This window comes from Passer domesticus, chromosome 17, assembly GCF_036417665.1.
Source record: "Passer domesticus isolate bPasDom1 chromosome 17, bPasDom1.hap1, whole genome shotgun sequence".
In the NCBI taxonomy this organism is placed as follows: domain Eukaryota; kingdom Metazoa; phylum Chordata; class Aves; order Passeriformes; family Passeridae; genus Passer; species Passer domesticus.
In genome coordinates, this window is record NC_087490.1 from 5559330 (window position 1) to 5572563 (window position 13234).

Consider the following 13234-nt stretch of genomic DNA (forward strand, 5'->3'; position numbering starts at 1 on the left):
AGCATAGTGACTATAAACTGTTGTGAGCTTGCAGTGCCCATCCCCCATCTTCCAGGAATTCTCAGACAAAAGCATTTCTTGTCTGTTGACACAGAAATTCAGTGTTCACCTACTTAGTAACTGAACTTGTGCCAGGGCAATTCTCTGGCTATGTAAGAAAACTGCCTGGAATAAATTTTTCAACAGTCTTAAAAAGCCCTATTTATCAAGTCCTAAACTTAAAAGTAGGCATTACACTTTTTTTTTTTTTTATGGCTTACAAAACTAAGTTTGAGGAATTCAGGAAGACACTTATCTTTATTCTGTAGAATAAGCTTATGCCAGTCCATTAAATTAATACTTCATAAAATTCTGGATGTTTTGAAGTTTATTTTTTGAAGACTTTTTAGACCATAATAATATACTATGATCTACACAATGGACACACTGCACATAAGACAGAGCCTGCAGTTTGTGATACATGATTTACCTTCTTAGCATACAGCACTATTTTCTGGAATTGGCCAGTTTCAGCAAAGCACTGAATCACTTTGTTTGGCACATTAGCTCGAAGGTAGACGCTGAGTGCCAGGGTTGGGTCAGCCGTCTTCACCAAGTCTCCCAGCTCCTCCGAGCACTCCAGCTGAAGTCAGAAGTGGTATTTTGTCAAGCAGAAGAATTCAAAGTTGTAGCACCAACAAAAGTGTTGTTCACACTCAACTGTTAGAAGGCAACAGAAATATGCTAATGCCATGATCAAGCCTACCTTGTCTTCCTTCAGCCACTTCTCCAGAAGCTGTTTGCGGCCCTGCTGCAGCACAGGGCGACAGAGCTCCAGAGATTCAAACTTGTTCAGCTGCCCCTGGTCAAGCAATATTCCAAAGTACTGGAGCAGAGGAGAGGCCTGCCCAGGCTGAGCTGGTACACTCTGGAACTTCCTAATTGTATCACTGGTACGTAGAATTCCCTGGACAGAGAGAAGCAGTATTTATTTAGTGAGGACTGAATAGCATTAGTAAAAAAAGCAGGTTTAAGGATAAACTGAAGCAACTACTGTTAAACCTTCAGGATAGAGACCACCAAATCAATGACTTTCTAGCATGAAGTCAGTGGCCACAGAAAGCCCAGTTTGGTTAGAAATGGATAGCAGATGCTCCTTTACAGCATACAGGGGAATGTATTAGTGACAACCACTACCAGACTGCAGAGAATGAACACTGCATTTATGCTTTGAATGTCAAGCTCTGAAATGCAAGTGACCTAAGCAATCCACTAAGCCTAGGGAAGTTTCTATGATTTCTAAGCTTTACCTTTGGAGTTACTTACCTTTGGTGCAGATGCAGCTACTTTAGCAGCATCTGCATAGTTTCCTTGAGCAAAGAGTGTATTGAACTTTCTGGCAAATAACTCCTCTGCCCCCGCTAGGTTACTACGTATAGCCATTCGCAGTCCCAAGTCAGGGTTCTGGAGAACATTCGTCGCATAGTTCACAATGTTGTCTTCCTCAACACATACAGAAAGCACCTGGAAAGGACAAGAGGCATATTGAGGAATACTGTCCTTTCCACAACTGCTATGAAATACAACAACAAAATGGCTACGCAGCTCATCAGTGAAGGAGTAGATTAATAAAAAGCCAAGTTCTTCTTCAAGCAGCTCTGCACTAGGAGAGATAAAAAACTGATTAATCCAATAGCCACTTGCTCTCTTCCATGACATTGGTTGCAACAAGTCACTCCTTCGGTTTGTTACATTCCATTTGAACTTTAGAAGGCTCAGAAACAGAATGGTGGATTTGTTACCTGTCCTTTTTTGTTCACACCAATAATGCCTGAGGTAGGTTCATGAGGAGCTGTGACAAAGATAGTATCAGCACTAATACGGTTCATGTAGATGCACACTCCAGACTCCAAATCATACATGTGGATATATCCATACTTCGTGATCAGATAAATCACACCATGCTTAATTCCAATCTGCCAAAAGACAGGTTTTTATTAGTAAAAACTAGTAAGATTGTAACACTTAAGACAGCCGCCTTTAAGCCTAGTCACAAGAAAGTACTGCAGTGACATGCCTTTGTACTGACACTAAGAACAAATATAGCTTCAGGCTTCTTTCTTTCAGTCTCAAAAGCAATGAACAGCTTTGCTGGCCATTTGCAGGCATAGCTCCAGTGAACAGAGGTTGAAGGGAAATTAAAATTCATCTGCAGAAAAGAACATACTCCTCATCCTAATAAGCCAAGCTGAGGAGAAAAGTTTGGGCATAATTAGCATTCTAGTCTAGATATGTTCAGAAATACTAATGAGATAATCCCATTCTCTTCCAACAAAGCCTACCCAAAGCACCAGCAGAATCTAAACCAAACTCATCTATTTGTAGTATAGTACAGTACTCCAGTTTATCTGTCAAGTCACTGAAACTGGGGAGGCTTTCAAGCCAAAAGGGTCTTCAAACACAGAAGTACTCTCCCCTTGGAACAAGTCTTTGGATGTTTTGTTAATTAAGCCTTAAGTTGAAGTGTAGAGTCATATGAATCCTGCCACACACGCATCTTAGTTATGGGCATCTCTTGGTCTATCAAAGCTGTCTATCAGACTCGTCAGCAGTCTTATGCTCCTGACAGTCTGATTTCATGACACATTTCTAGTCCTAGAGACATGCTAAGTGAAATTTGGTCTGTGATAGCAACCACCTCTGTTCTCTCCTCAAGAATTTCCCACTAATGCCCAAATTGCCTTTTCTGTACTGCTACTACAGGAGGTATGCTGATGTTCTTATCTAGAACTTAGAACATTAGTAGGAAGCTGAATAGCCAAAGTGCTGTATACATTCTCCCTGAAGACACTCTCATAGTTTTGCTTTGGTTTTTTTTTTTGTGGTCTGTTTCATTGGTTTAGGTTCATTTTTGTGGAAGTTTTGTTGGGGCTTTTTGTTAATTATTTTTAAAAATACAGGAACAGTCTATATATTTAAGTTACTGTTTTAATGTCCATGCTACCTCCCATAAACTGATTAACACCCCTCCCAGAACTAGGAAGAATGACAGCAAAGCACTACAGAAAGCAATCTTTGCAATAGATGTCAGCTCCTTGACAGGCTATAAACCTCACTGTTTTGGGGGGGTCAAACATTTACCTGCATTGCCACAGGAAAGTCTGTCTGTGCCTCAGGTGGGAAAAACACATCAACAGCTTTCTTAACAAATGGCTGATTTCCAGTAGCTGGCTGACCTACTTCGATTATGTGCAGCTGGGAAGAAAAGAGTTCATGTCACAAGATTGCCTGCAAGTACAGCCACATGAAAGAAGCTCCTTTCCTCAGATATGCTACTGAAGTCATCTGCCACATTTGGCCTACACAGTCTGGGGAGCTGTGCTCCATATATTCAGAATGTTAAATTTTCTGGAACCTGATAAAATTAAAACCTGGGAGAAGAGTAACAAAACCCAAAACAAACACCCTTTTTATGAAAGTGACTATTCCTATTCAAGACAACCCATTCAAGATGTTTTGAGTCACCCTTGTCAATTCATCAGTTTTGGAGGACAAGACTAGAAAGACCAAAGTATTTACTGTGGTGTTACCACAGCCCTGCACAGACTGCTCAGCAGCTGTAGCATATCCAATGCTACTGAATTCCACATTCAGTTTGATGCAAACAACCTATGTATGGCACTACAGGAACATAGCTGTAGACTTTACCTTGCCTCCTGCAGGACTCCTCACAGCAAAACAGAAGAGGGTAGAAGGTTTGGCATTTCCCTCTATTTTGAATTCTGCAAAAGCTGCTGCATGGCCTTCTATAGGCTGGGAGACTTTTCTATCAACCGAGTACAATTGCATTGCACCAACCACACGATTTTGCTAGAAAAAAAGAAAGGTCAGCTTTTAGATATAAGATTTCAAATGTTTGCAGCAAGACCTTTGGGACAGTAAACTAAAAAGCAGATGCCTCTCATCCCCTCCTCCAACACCTGAACCGAACTAGAAATCAGGCTATTTCTACACAAAAGATAGTTGTGAATTTTTTATTTACAAAAAACAAAGTTAAATTACAACAGCTATTAAGTGAAGGGGGGCCAGGGCTCTCCCAATTATCTTCGTAACATACTGCTGTCAGGAACTCACCTGTGCTGAAATTCCTATTAGCAGCAGCCATTTTTGATGTTCATCTGTTCTGTAATTGATGATTTGGCAGCCTGCAAGACTAGCATGTCTATCAAACATCTTTTGAGGTTGTGATTCTCCCTCCATGCTCCAGTGGTACACTGCTGTCTCTGTCACCAAGGCAACTGTATTCACAGATATCCATTTCCAGAAGATCACTTCCTCTGCCATTGTGTGGGCTTTCATTTTACTTTTCATCTCAATGTTAAAGATCTGAAGTGTTTTCCCGGCTAGTATGACAAAATCCAAGAAACATCACAGATCAATTACCACAATGGCCATCCTCCAGTTTGCCCATTTACAAACACCCAGTTTAACCCACTCTTCAGTGGTGTTACAGACAGGGTTAGTGTCCTGTCACATCTCAGTCTCCTTTGACACTTGACTCTTAACAGAATCCCCTCTCCACCCCCAACACCTGCACCATCCCACAACCAAAAAAAATCTCCTTATGGACACTCACAGAGACATTCCAACAACTGACAAGCACAGACACTTCAATTTACTATAAGCTGTGGTAAAAAGACAGTCTAAGCACACAGCTTGTGTAAACTCTTGTGCTCCCAGTTGGCAGCACTGGTACAAGTTACAGATGTCTAGTAGATGTCACTCAGTATAATTAATAGAAAGAATGGCTCCAGTTTATGTCAATTTAGTAGCTGCTGTAGATGACCTGGACTGAGTCAAACAGCATAAGACTTGAAACAGCTTCAGACAGCCAAAGATCACAGCTCCCATTTTCTTTTTCCTGTTGGATAAACTGCACACTGAACTAGATGGGCTTTGTACAACAAGTACCTACTGAAGAGGACAGTCAAAAGTTCAGAAAGACTATAGGAAGGTTTGGAGCTTTAGGTCCAGTTAAGATTACTTCTTCATGATTTAGGAAACTATACCGCAGGTTAAAGCTTGATTTTAGTAGTCCTTCTAAACAACCAGAAGCCCTAACCTGCTAAGTAGGCTCAAAACCAATGCTAATTGAACCTGTAAAACTATAAAGAACAAGGGAATCCATTCCTTTCATGAAGTCAAAGTGATGTTTTATTTTACTGCAGATGAGACAGCTCAGCTCCAGGAATATTCTTTTCTGTTCACAAGACACCCACTCAGACTGTTGGAATACTGGCTTGTAATGCCATTATTTCTATCCCATTTCAGAAGTGTTTCCTGCTAGTAACACTTGTGATTGCCAAACTGGAGAGGTTTGCTGATAGATAAAGGCTGCTGGCCATGGAGAAATCATATTCAGGAGTTACTAATCCCAAGCTAATACATATCTTGAACTACTGTATAATGTTTTAGCATAATTTATACATAAATTGATCATGTTAATTTAATGCAGTGCCAAGAGACAATGCAAGGCTTAAAAGCTATCACATGCAGCATTTGCTGCCTGGTTTAACAGCATTGAGAACTGTCAACCTAATCAACAAGAGCCTAGGAGAGCTTGCTAGCCTCCCTGGGACCAAAAGCAGCCTGCTAATGAACACTTTGCTCTGCACATGCACTTACTGTGTTAGACAGATGCAGTGAGCCCAGGCCTGTAAACTGATAGCTGGAAACAGCATATTTACTCTCTAGGACAACAATTTGTCCAGTAATAGCCTGGTGCTATCAAAAGATGGATTTTGAATTCCCACAGTGTCAGCCTCACATGCAACCAGGAGATAAGTAGTTCTGGAAGGGCTCTGGTCACCATTTAAAAAACAATTGAAAAACTGCTCATATGGACAATCTTCCTGAGTAGGAAGCAGTATGTCTTTCCTATGTCTCAGAACATAGGAGAAACTGACAAACAGCTAAGAGCTCATGTTTGTCTATTTTCTAGACTAAATTTGACTGTTATGTCACAGCTGGAAATGGCTTCTACAAGCTTCACTAGGCAGTTTAGCCCTGGATGCTGGGAGCTGCAGAAACCCTTACTTTACAACTCCCTACGTGTGGCAACATATATTCCAACTTCACAGCCTTAAACTGTAATTAAACTATAAAAAAATTCTGTTATTTGGATTGAGAAAGCAGGACTTGCTATACAGTCATAGTGAGGGCAAGCGTGTGTTTGAGTTTTATGTCTACTTGAACATTTTATTAGGCCAAGATTCAAGACAAAAAGACTTAAGGTTTTTCTGATCAAACCACCAACCTGGTGAATCTATTTAGACTACACAGGTGTAATCAAGTAAGCAGATTCGATTTTTGAACATCAGCACAAGAACTTACATTACAGTTGACTGGAGCATGACATTTCTCCATTACACAAAGAATGGAAGCACCCTCAAATGCTGCATTCTCCACTTACACCCACTGCTGAGCACCCCCAGTACAGAGCAGTACAAGAGGACCAAGAACACAAAGACAACGCATAAATCTTGGTACACCAGGAGAATGCCACATGCAATCGAGAAATGAAATTGTACATCAGCTAAAATCAGGAACCATTTCATTTCTTTTTCTGAGGGTGGGTTTCTACATTTATTGCTCAATAATCCTGGGATTACGAGCAACTCCCCATCATGGCACACTGAGTCACAATATGTAACCATTTTGACTATTGAAGCCTCACTCGATCAGCAGGGAAAAATCTGGAGTGACCAACTTAATCCATGTCTGCAGGTTATCATGGATAAGGTATTGGTTAGGTAGCTCTATTGACCCTCTTTTCTACCCAACCTTCTGATCACTAGATTATTTATAGAAGAGATCATCAAGTTTGCAACACTTGAGAACACAACTTTGCAAGTCAACATATCATTACCTCAACCTTGTTGGTTCAGAGGACAGATTTATTCACTCTGAATGGACAGAACAATACTCCTTTTGAACAAGTCTTAACTGGCAAGAATAAAGCTATATTCTTCGAAGCTGATGATAATCCATTTAGTTAGTATATCAGTTTTCAAACCTGAATATGTAGTTTCCTTTTAAGAGGCAGACAAAGCTCTGCTAGTGTAGAGAAGGCACTTTCCTTGCCAATACAGGTTGTTTAAAGGGGTCCAAGATAAGGGACAGTAAGCTCTTAACAGATTTGATTTTTTTTTCATTATTACATTTACCCATACCCAGAGTAAGGCAGTCCTTTGCAAGATACATAACTATCTCAGCTGAATCACAGACTGAGCTGAAGTCAAACATTCACTTTAGTTGTCACCTGATGTCAGTATAAACCAGAGATCAAAGAAGAGAAGTTAAAGGTTTTGCACCAGTTCTGAGGACAGTTTCTTGGACCCCCAAGTAATTTCACCATGATTTTTCACAATAAAAACCACACTTAGGCAGAAATGAATAGCACACAGGACATGCTAGCAGGTCTCTCATAAAAATATTGCAACTTCATTTTGTCTATCAACTGTACTTCCATCACATATACACACAAACATTAAAAGCACACTCTCCTTCACTCGGTACAGTCAATAGTCAAAACAGCCAAATGGTCAGAAACAAGCCAATGGAGAACATGATCATTGTAACACCAGTTGAGGATTAAGATTCCTCCACCTGGCCATGAAGTGAACTGTCAAATGGCTACCTTAAAGTTCAGTACTTTTTATGAGATGGGACCATTCTGTACTACCAAACATACAATGTCAGGACAAAGTTCACTCACCATCTGTTTAGATAAGATGCAGGAAGAAAAGTACATAGTCAGTAACAGTTATTGAGATTAAATACCAGATGCTGGTCATTTGAGAAAAGAGCCAGACATAAATTAAAAATTACTTCTTTGAGCTCAGAGTGCTACTTAAAGGCAGTAACAACACCACAGGTAGCAGTAAGCAGAGGTCTTCTAGTAGCAAGACCTCATGATTATCAAACTTAACAAGTTTGTTATGTTCAGACTTTTACACTAACTGGTCATCCTTAGGACATTTTTGTCACTATCTAGTAAAAACTTCAGAGCTACAAGAAAAAGCCAGGACAGGGCAGAAAATATGGCTTTACACCCCTATTCATTTATACAAGTGTCCATAATGTTTACAATACCTGTTTAAAGAGAAAGTATACCAGATGCTGACCTGGTCCTCAGTGAGGATAGGAGGCTGCAGTGCCAGGTCCAAGCATCTCACACCCACTTGGAGGCAAATCATTCAAAGATTACTGAAAGATCTACTACCAAAAACACAGCATGCACGATCAGGCGAGAATTCTTATCCTCATATATATTCTTCTTAGAAAGTTTACACAAATTTTAGGAGTACTAATAAGTAGTACAGCTGAACAGTACTTTTCATATTGCAATCATAAAGGTTGACTCACCTTTGAGCGCTATTACTTTAGAGGCTGGATTCATGATGGCACTTTCTGCAGAAATCGGACGCCTGATGGGGGTTGTTGGATCACTCATGTCAATTATCACCACTTGTGCCTGCTCTCCTACTTTCTCCCTTATGCAGATGAACTTGTCAGACTCCATTGTTAGGGTGCTGAATCCAATGTTTGCTGGATTAATGCCCAAATTTTGGAGCTAGAAAGACAAAAAAGGGGTACTTTATTATCCTTCCCATGTTGAAGGTCTACCTCAAGCCTGTATGTCTAAAATCTCCTCCAAAAGGAAATGAAAGACTGACAAGTTTCTCTGACTAGAGTGTACACTACTGAACTCTGATTTATCTTCTGAGACTCTTTGTTCCACAGGTAAAGAGCTACACAATTGTCAGCATTCAGGTCCTAAAGACATTCTGAAGTTGTATTATTGATGCAAACTAAAAGAGTTTTAACTTATGTGTTTATTACTTAACTGGGTTCTAATAACATGATAAGACTACAAGAGCATTAGCACCATTACTCCAGTTTTAGCAAGGCTAGTAAATTTGATGTTCAGAACTTAAGTGGCAGAATGACACTGTTCAGCATCAGAGGGTAGTACAGAAAGAATCAGTTACCCTTATGCAACCCACTCCTAGGAACAGTGCAGAAGGAAGTCTACACAACAGGTCCCAACTAGCCTACAAGTGGACTTCTTCATCTTCCTTCACAAAACACCTAACTCTTACCAGTGAAAGGTAAGAAAGATGTGTTAAACTAAACAATCATTTCATCTCTCCTTGCCCAAGATGTCATGCTATTAGGCTCAAAAACAAAGGCAGGGGTTGTAATGCAGGCCCCTTCCAGCTATATGTCCAGTTCTCAAAACATAACTTGTGCTCAACCACACAACAGTAAAAACAAACTAGTTACTCTAAATGTAACATGGCGTCATTTTGAGCTGCCAAACAGACTCCCCCACAAGACACACACATATATACACATATATATATAATATTTTCATCCTTTTGTGATAACTTTATTTCTATTCACTCTCAATCTCAGTTAACAGGAGGAGGTGGTAGTGAACAAACATCACTGTTTCATTGGTCCACAGTAAATCTCAGATTTACCTATGCAGCAGAGGCTGGTTTGGTACATCTGTAAGCTGCATTTTATATAACAGTAACTGTGACAAGCCTGAGCACCTGCTTTATGCCCCAAAGCAATGCTTTTCAAGCACAGGAACTGCATCAGCTTCACTGAAGCTTCTCAAAGGATTAACCTATACTGCTTTTCAGTGCACTGCAAGTGAAAAATTACTGCCCTCAAGGAGACAGGATAGAATCCACCACCAGCATCACTGAGTCATTACGCTCCTTTGATACATGCCACCAGGAGCTTCACACAATAGACTAAATCCCTTGGGCAAGAAGTCCCATGATGGTGTCACAGACACTGCTTTAGTGTGTTTGAGCTGGCTGACCATGGCTTGTTACAGCTTCTGTAATGCTACTGACTAAATCGTAAATTGGGTATGTAACAGAGATACCTCTAAGTGTGATGTGTCGGGACTGTGCCCAAGAATGCCTCAGGAATTGTTTGTTTTCTGTTGAGCTGACTAATGAAGAGCTATTCAGGCTTAGTAATTGCTAATCTCAACAGACTCAAGTTTCAGTAATGTAATATAAGCCAAATGTACGAATGCATAAAAAGACATTTACTCATTCCCATAAGTGTTTCTCAGCAGAATTGAGAGCTATTCAGCTAACACCTCACTTCAGGAGTAAATACTTAATACACAACAGTAAACTTCAGCAGGTGCCATTCATTCCAAAACAGAATCAAAGTTTAGGCACAACGTCATCAGATCATGCTTGCACCCAGAGTTTTGAAAACAAATCTGCCAGGTAGGTGGCTATTAAAGCTTCTCTGTCAGTAAGGAAAGAAGTTTTCATACCAAGACAACTTGCATACTTTTCGTATGTAACACACAATGTTTTAGCACCCAATAAACACGCAAGTTGTAGCTCCATCAGCTTTTGTGAACTTAACAAGAGAAGAATAAATTATAGGCTCGTAATTCCACTGTTCTTTTTCGCTTGCTCTACACCAGACAATGTCCACATATTGCCACAAATTACATGCTCACATATTTGACACTTAAGCACTTTGATGTTGAGTATGTTCCGAGTCCATCTGCCAACAGAGTAGAGTCCATTATAAGAGACTCATTAAGTGTAACAAGAGTAGTCAAGAGATTAGCTGCAGCACAGCTAAATTCCTAATTTCATTTAATTAATCCAAATTCAGATATATTTCCAGAGTATTGAAGCAGAAACGCAGCTTTTTCAAGGTATCTTCTCAATTAGTGTACTTCAGTCTGACCTACTCTTCAAGAGACAGCCCCTGGCCACTCATTTTGCAAAGTGAGAACCTTGAGGCATTTCCTTGAAGTTCAGCTTTAAACCCACCATTATTCACTTCAAAGTCTGGTCCTTGTTAAAGAAAACGCTTTGGGTATCTTCACTAAGACAAGTATGACTTGCATCACACTCTGGTATTAAAATTTCCTGCTTCAACCTATTATAAAATCTAGCAAAGGCTTCAGAAAAGGTAATGCTAAATTCTGCTCAAATATCACTGCTGTTGTTACTATTAGGGAAAGCCGGCACATCTTTTAAAGGCTAAATGCCAGTACTCCCTAAAGGATGGTCATGTGAATACTGCAAGCCTCAGTCAATGACGACAACACTTCACAGTTTAGCAGTCTCAAAACACTGAAGACTGTTCCTGCCGTTAGGGGAGTGGTATGTATCCTCCTGAGATATGTGAGGCAGTGTAAGAGGCATATTTCTCACTGACTATACAGAAGAATGTGAGCAGAATCACTCTACCATTAAATAAAGGACTTCAGCCAGCACTGCTTTTACCCTGGATGGGACAAATCCTCCATGATGATCTGAACAACGCTGCTCTAAAGCACCTTCCCCTGATTTCTCAAGAATAAAATTAGTATAACTTTATTACAGGAGGTAGCAAGCACTTAGCTTTGTATCTTAAAAAGCCTCAGGTGAAGATGCTACAGGTCATTAATGAGGTTTATATTATTAATTAGCAATTTTTCTGTTTATTTTCATAAAGGAGTGAAGAACAGGCCTCTCAACTACCACTAAATTTTCATTTTTTATTATGCTTCTTAGGCAAGCAGTACCCTCTCTCAAACTGAGGTTGTTTTCTTCTGAAAATAAAGATTCAGCACTATACAGTCATTCCAGAGGTATTTACTATGATTTCCATGATTCCATTTACCATCATTTCCATTATTTCACCCACACCTTACTTTTGGGTAATCCAGTTAATCCTCATGCAGGTTACAGCAAGCCTTGCTGTAGGGGAAAGGGTAACATTCTGTTCCACAGCCTAATGCCCCTCCTGCCCTAACACCCCTTAGCTACACACACAGCATAGAACCATTTGCACTACCAGGCTGAATGAACCAGATAAACAAAGATTTTTGCTTCATAGATATCTAGTACTACTACAGAGTGGATTAGATACTGTAAGACCTTTAAGCATTTTATGGATATTGAGAACTTACTGACATGGTAAAGATTAAACTAAGATGTAATATTTGTTTCTCAACATGAATGAAGACACAAAGATATTCAGGATGAAAGACCATTATTAATCTGATATTTAGTCTTTCCCTGTTCTTTACCAGCATTGTACCATTTGCTAAGAAATGAAGATGTCTTTTACACAAGAACTCTACTAAATATTGAGCTGTCTAATGCATTTCCCTTACTGTGGAGTGCAGCAATCCAGTCTGAGCAGCAAAGACAACTCAGATACTGATACCTCCAGTCTTCAAACTAAGTCTGTTTCTCTAATTGGAAATAATTAAGTCTTACTGTCTAATACTGACACTCCAGCAATTGGGACCTACCATCAGTTAAATGCTGGAGTCAGAACTCCGTGAATTTCGTAACTCTCCAGAGTTTAGTGTAAGTATCTCATTTCAGCTTCATGCCACATACTTCTAGTATAAATGCTTGTTAGAGGTGATCAACTATTGCTTCTAAGGCCATTAGAAAGTAGTAAGGCTTGGACAGAGGCTGTTTGCACCCAAATAAAAACTGCCTGCTAAAAGCTCTGTAAGCTCACATTTTTTTTAAACATAATACAAACCAAGAATGCAGCAGTAGTTTCCCATAACTCTTACCCATGTGACTACATAAAGCTCAAATCATCTCCAGTAAGGATGTGCATGTAATTGTTGGACATCACTGCTCAACTGCTCACCCTCACCTCATCTCCTGCTATAGTTCCCATTTTGACAGCTGAGGGACACCAAGGAAGTATGTAAGACCAAAAACATGCACGACCACTGGTCCGAGCTGCAGCTGCAGTTAGGCTTTCATCCGCAGTGACAGTTACTCCCTACACAAAAATCTATTTCTGTATGTTTGTGATGAGGATTGGATCATCTATCAAATGAGTTATCACTACCATGTGCAAGGCACTTCTGAATCCCATCAGCAAACTTAGGCTCTTCATCACTGAATAGCTGAATCAAGCCATAATATTTAGCCCTACCTTTTGAATACAAATCTAAAAAGTCACTTACAGCTTGCAAATATCCTGAGTGCTTCTTAAGTGCACATGTCCAGCCAAAGCAAACTTATGAAAACCATCCAGCTCAGTTACACCTATTGCACAATAGACAGTAATTCTTAATAAGACAAGTCAGACTATCCAAACAGAAAGTGGTTTTGTCTTGAAAATGATGGAAATCAATCTACAGCCTTTATGCTTAAACCAGGATATTTCAGCTTGT

General features: G+C 39.9%; 1 protein-coding gene across 2 annotated transcripts in view; it reads right to left on the reverse strand.

The window, feature by feature from the left end:
- CLTCL1 (clathrin heavy chain like 1) overlaps positions 1 to 13234 on the reverse strand; it is a 34676-nt gene that overhangs the window by 17590 nt on the left and 3852 nt on the right. For both annotated transcript variants that reach the window (XM_064392786.1, XM_064392785.1), the window contains exons 2-9: positions 8407 to 8614; positions 4114 to 4382; positions 3688 to 3849; positions 3121 to 3234; positions 1782 to 1955; positions 1306 to 1503; positions 746 to 946; positions 470 to 622 (exon numbers count right to left, since the gene is read on the reverse strand). In XM_064392786.1, coding sequence (XP_064248856.1) covers positions 470 to 622; positions 746 to 946; positions 1306 to 1503; positions 1782 to 1955; positions 3121 to 3234; positions 3688 to 3849; positions 4114 to 4382; positions 8407 to 8614 — 1479 coding nt within the window. The remainder of the gene's footprint in view (positions 1 to 469; positions 623 to 745; positions 947 to 1305; positions 1504 to 1781; positions 1956 to 3120; positions 3235 to 3687; positions 3850 to 4113; positions 4383 to 8406; positions 8615 to 13234) is intronic.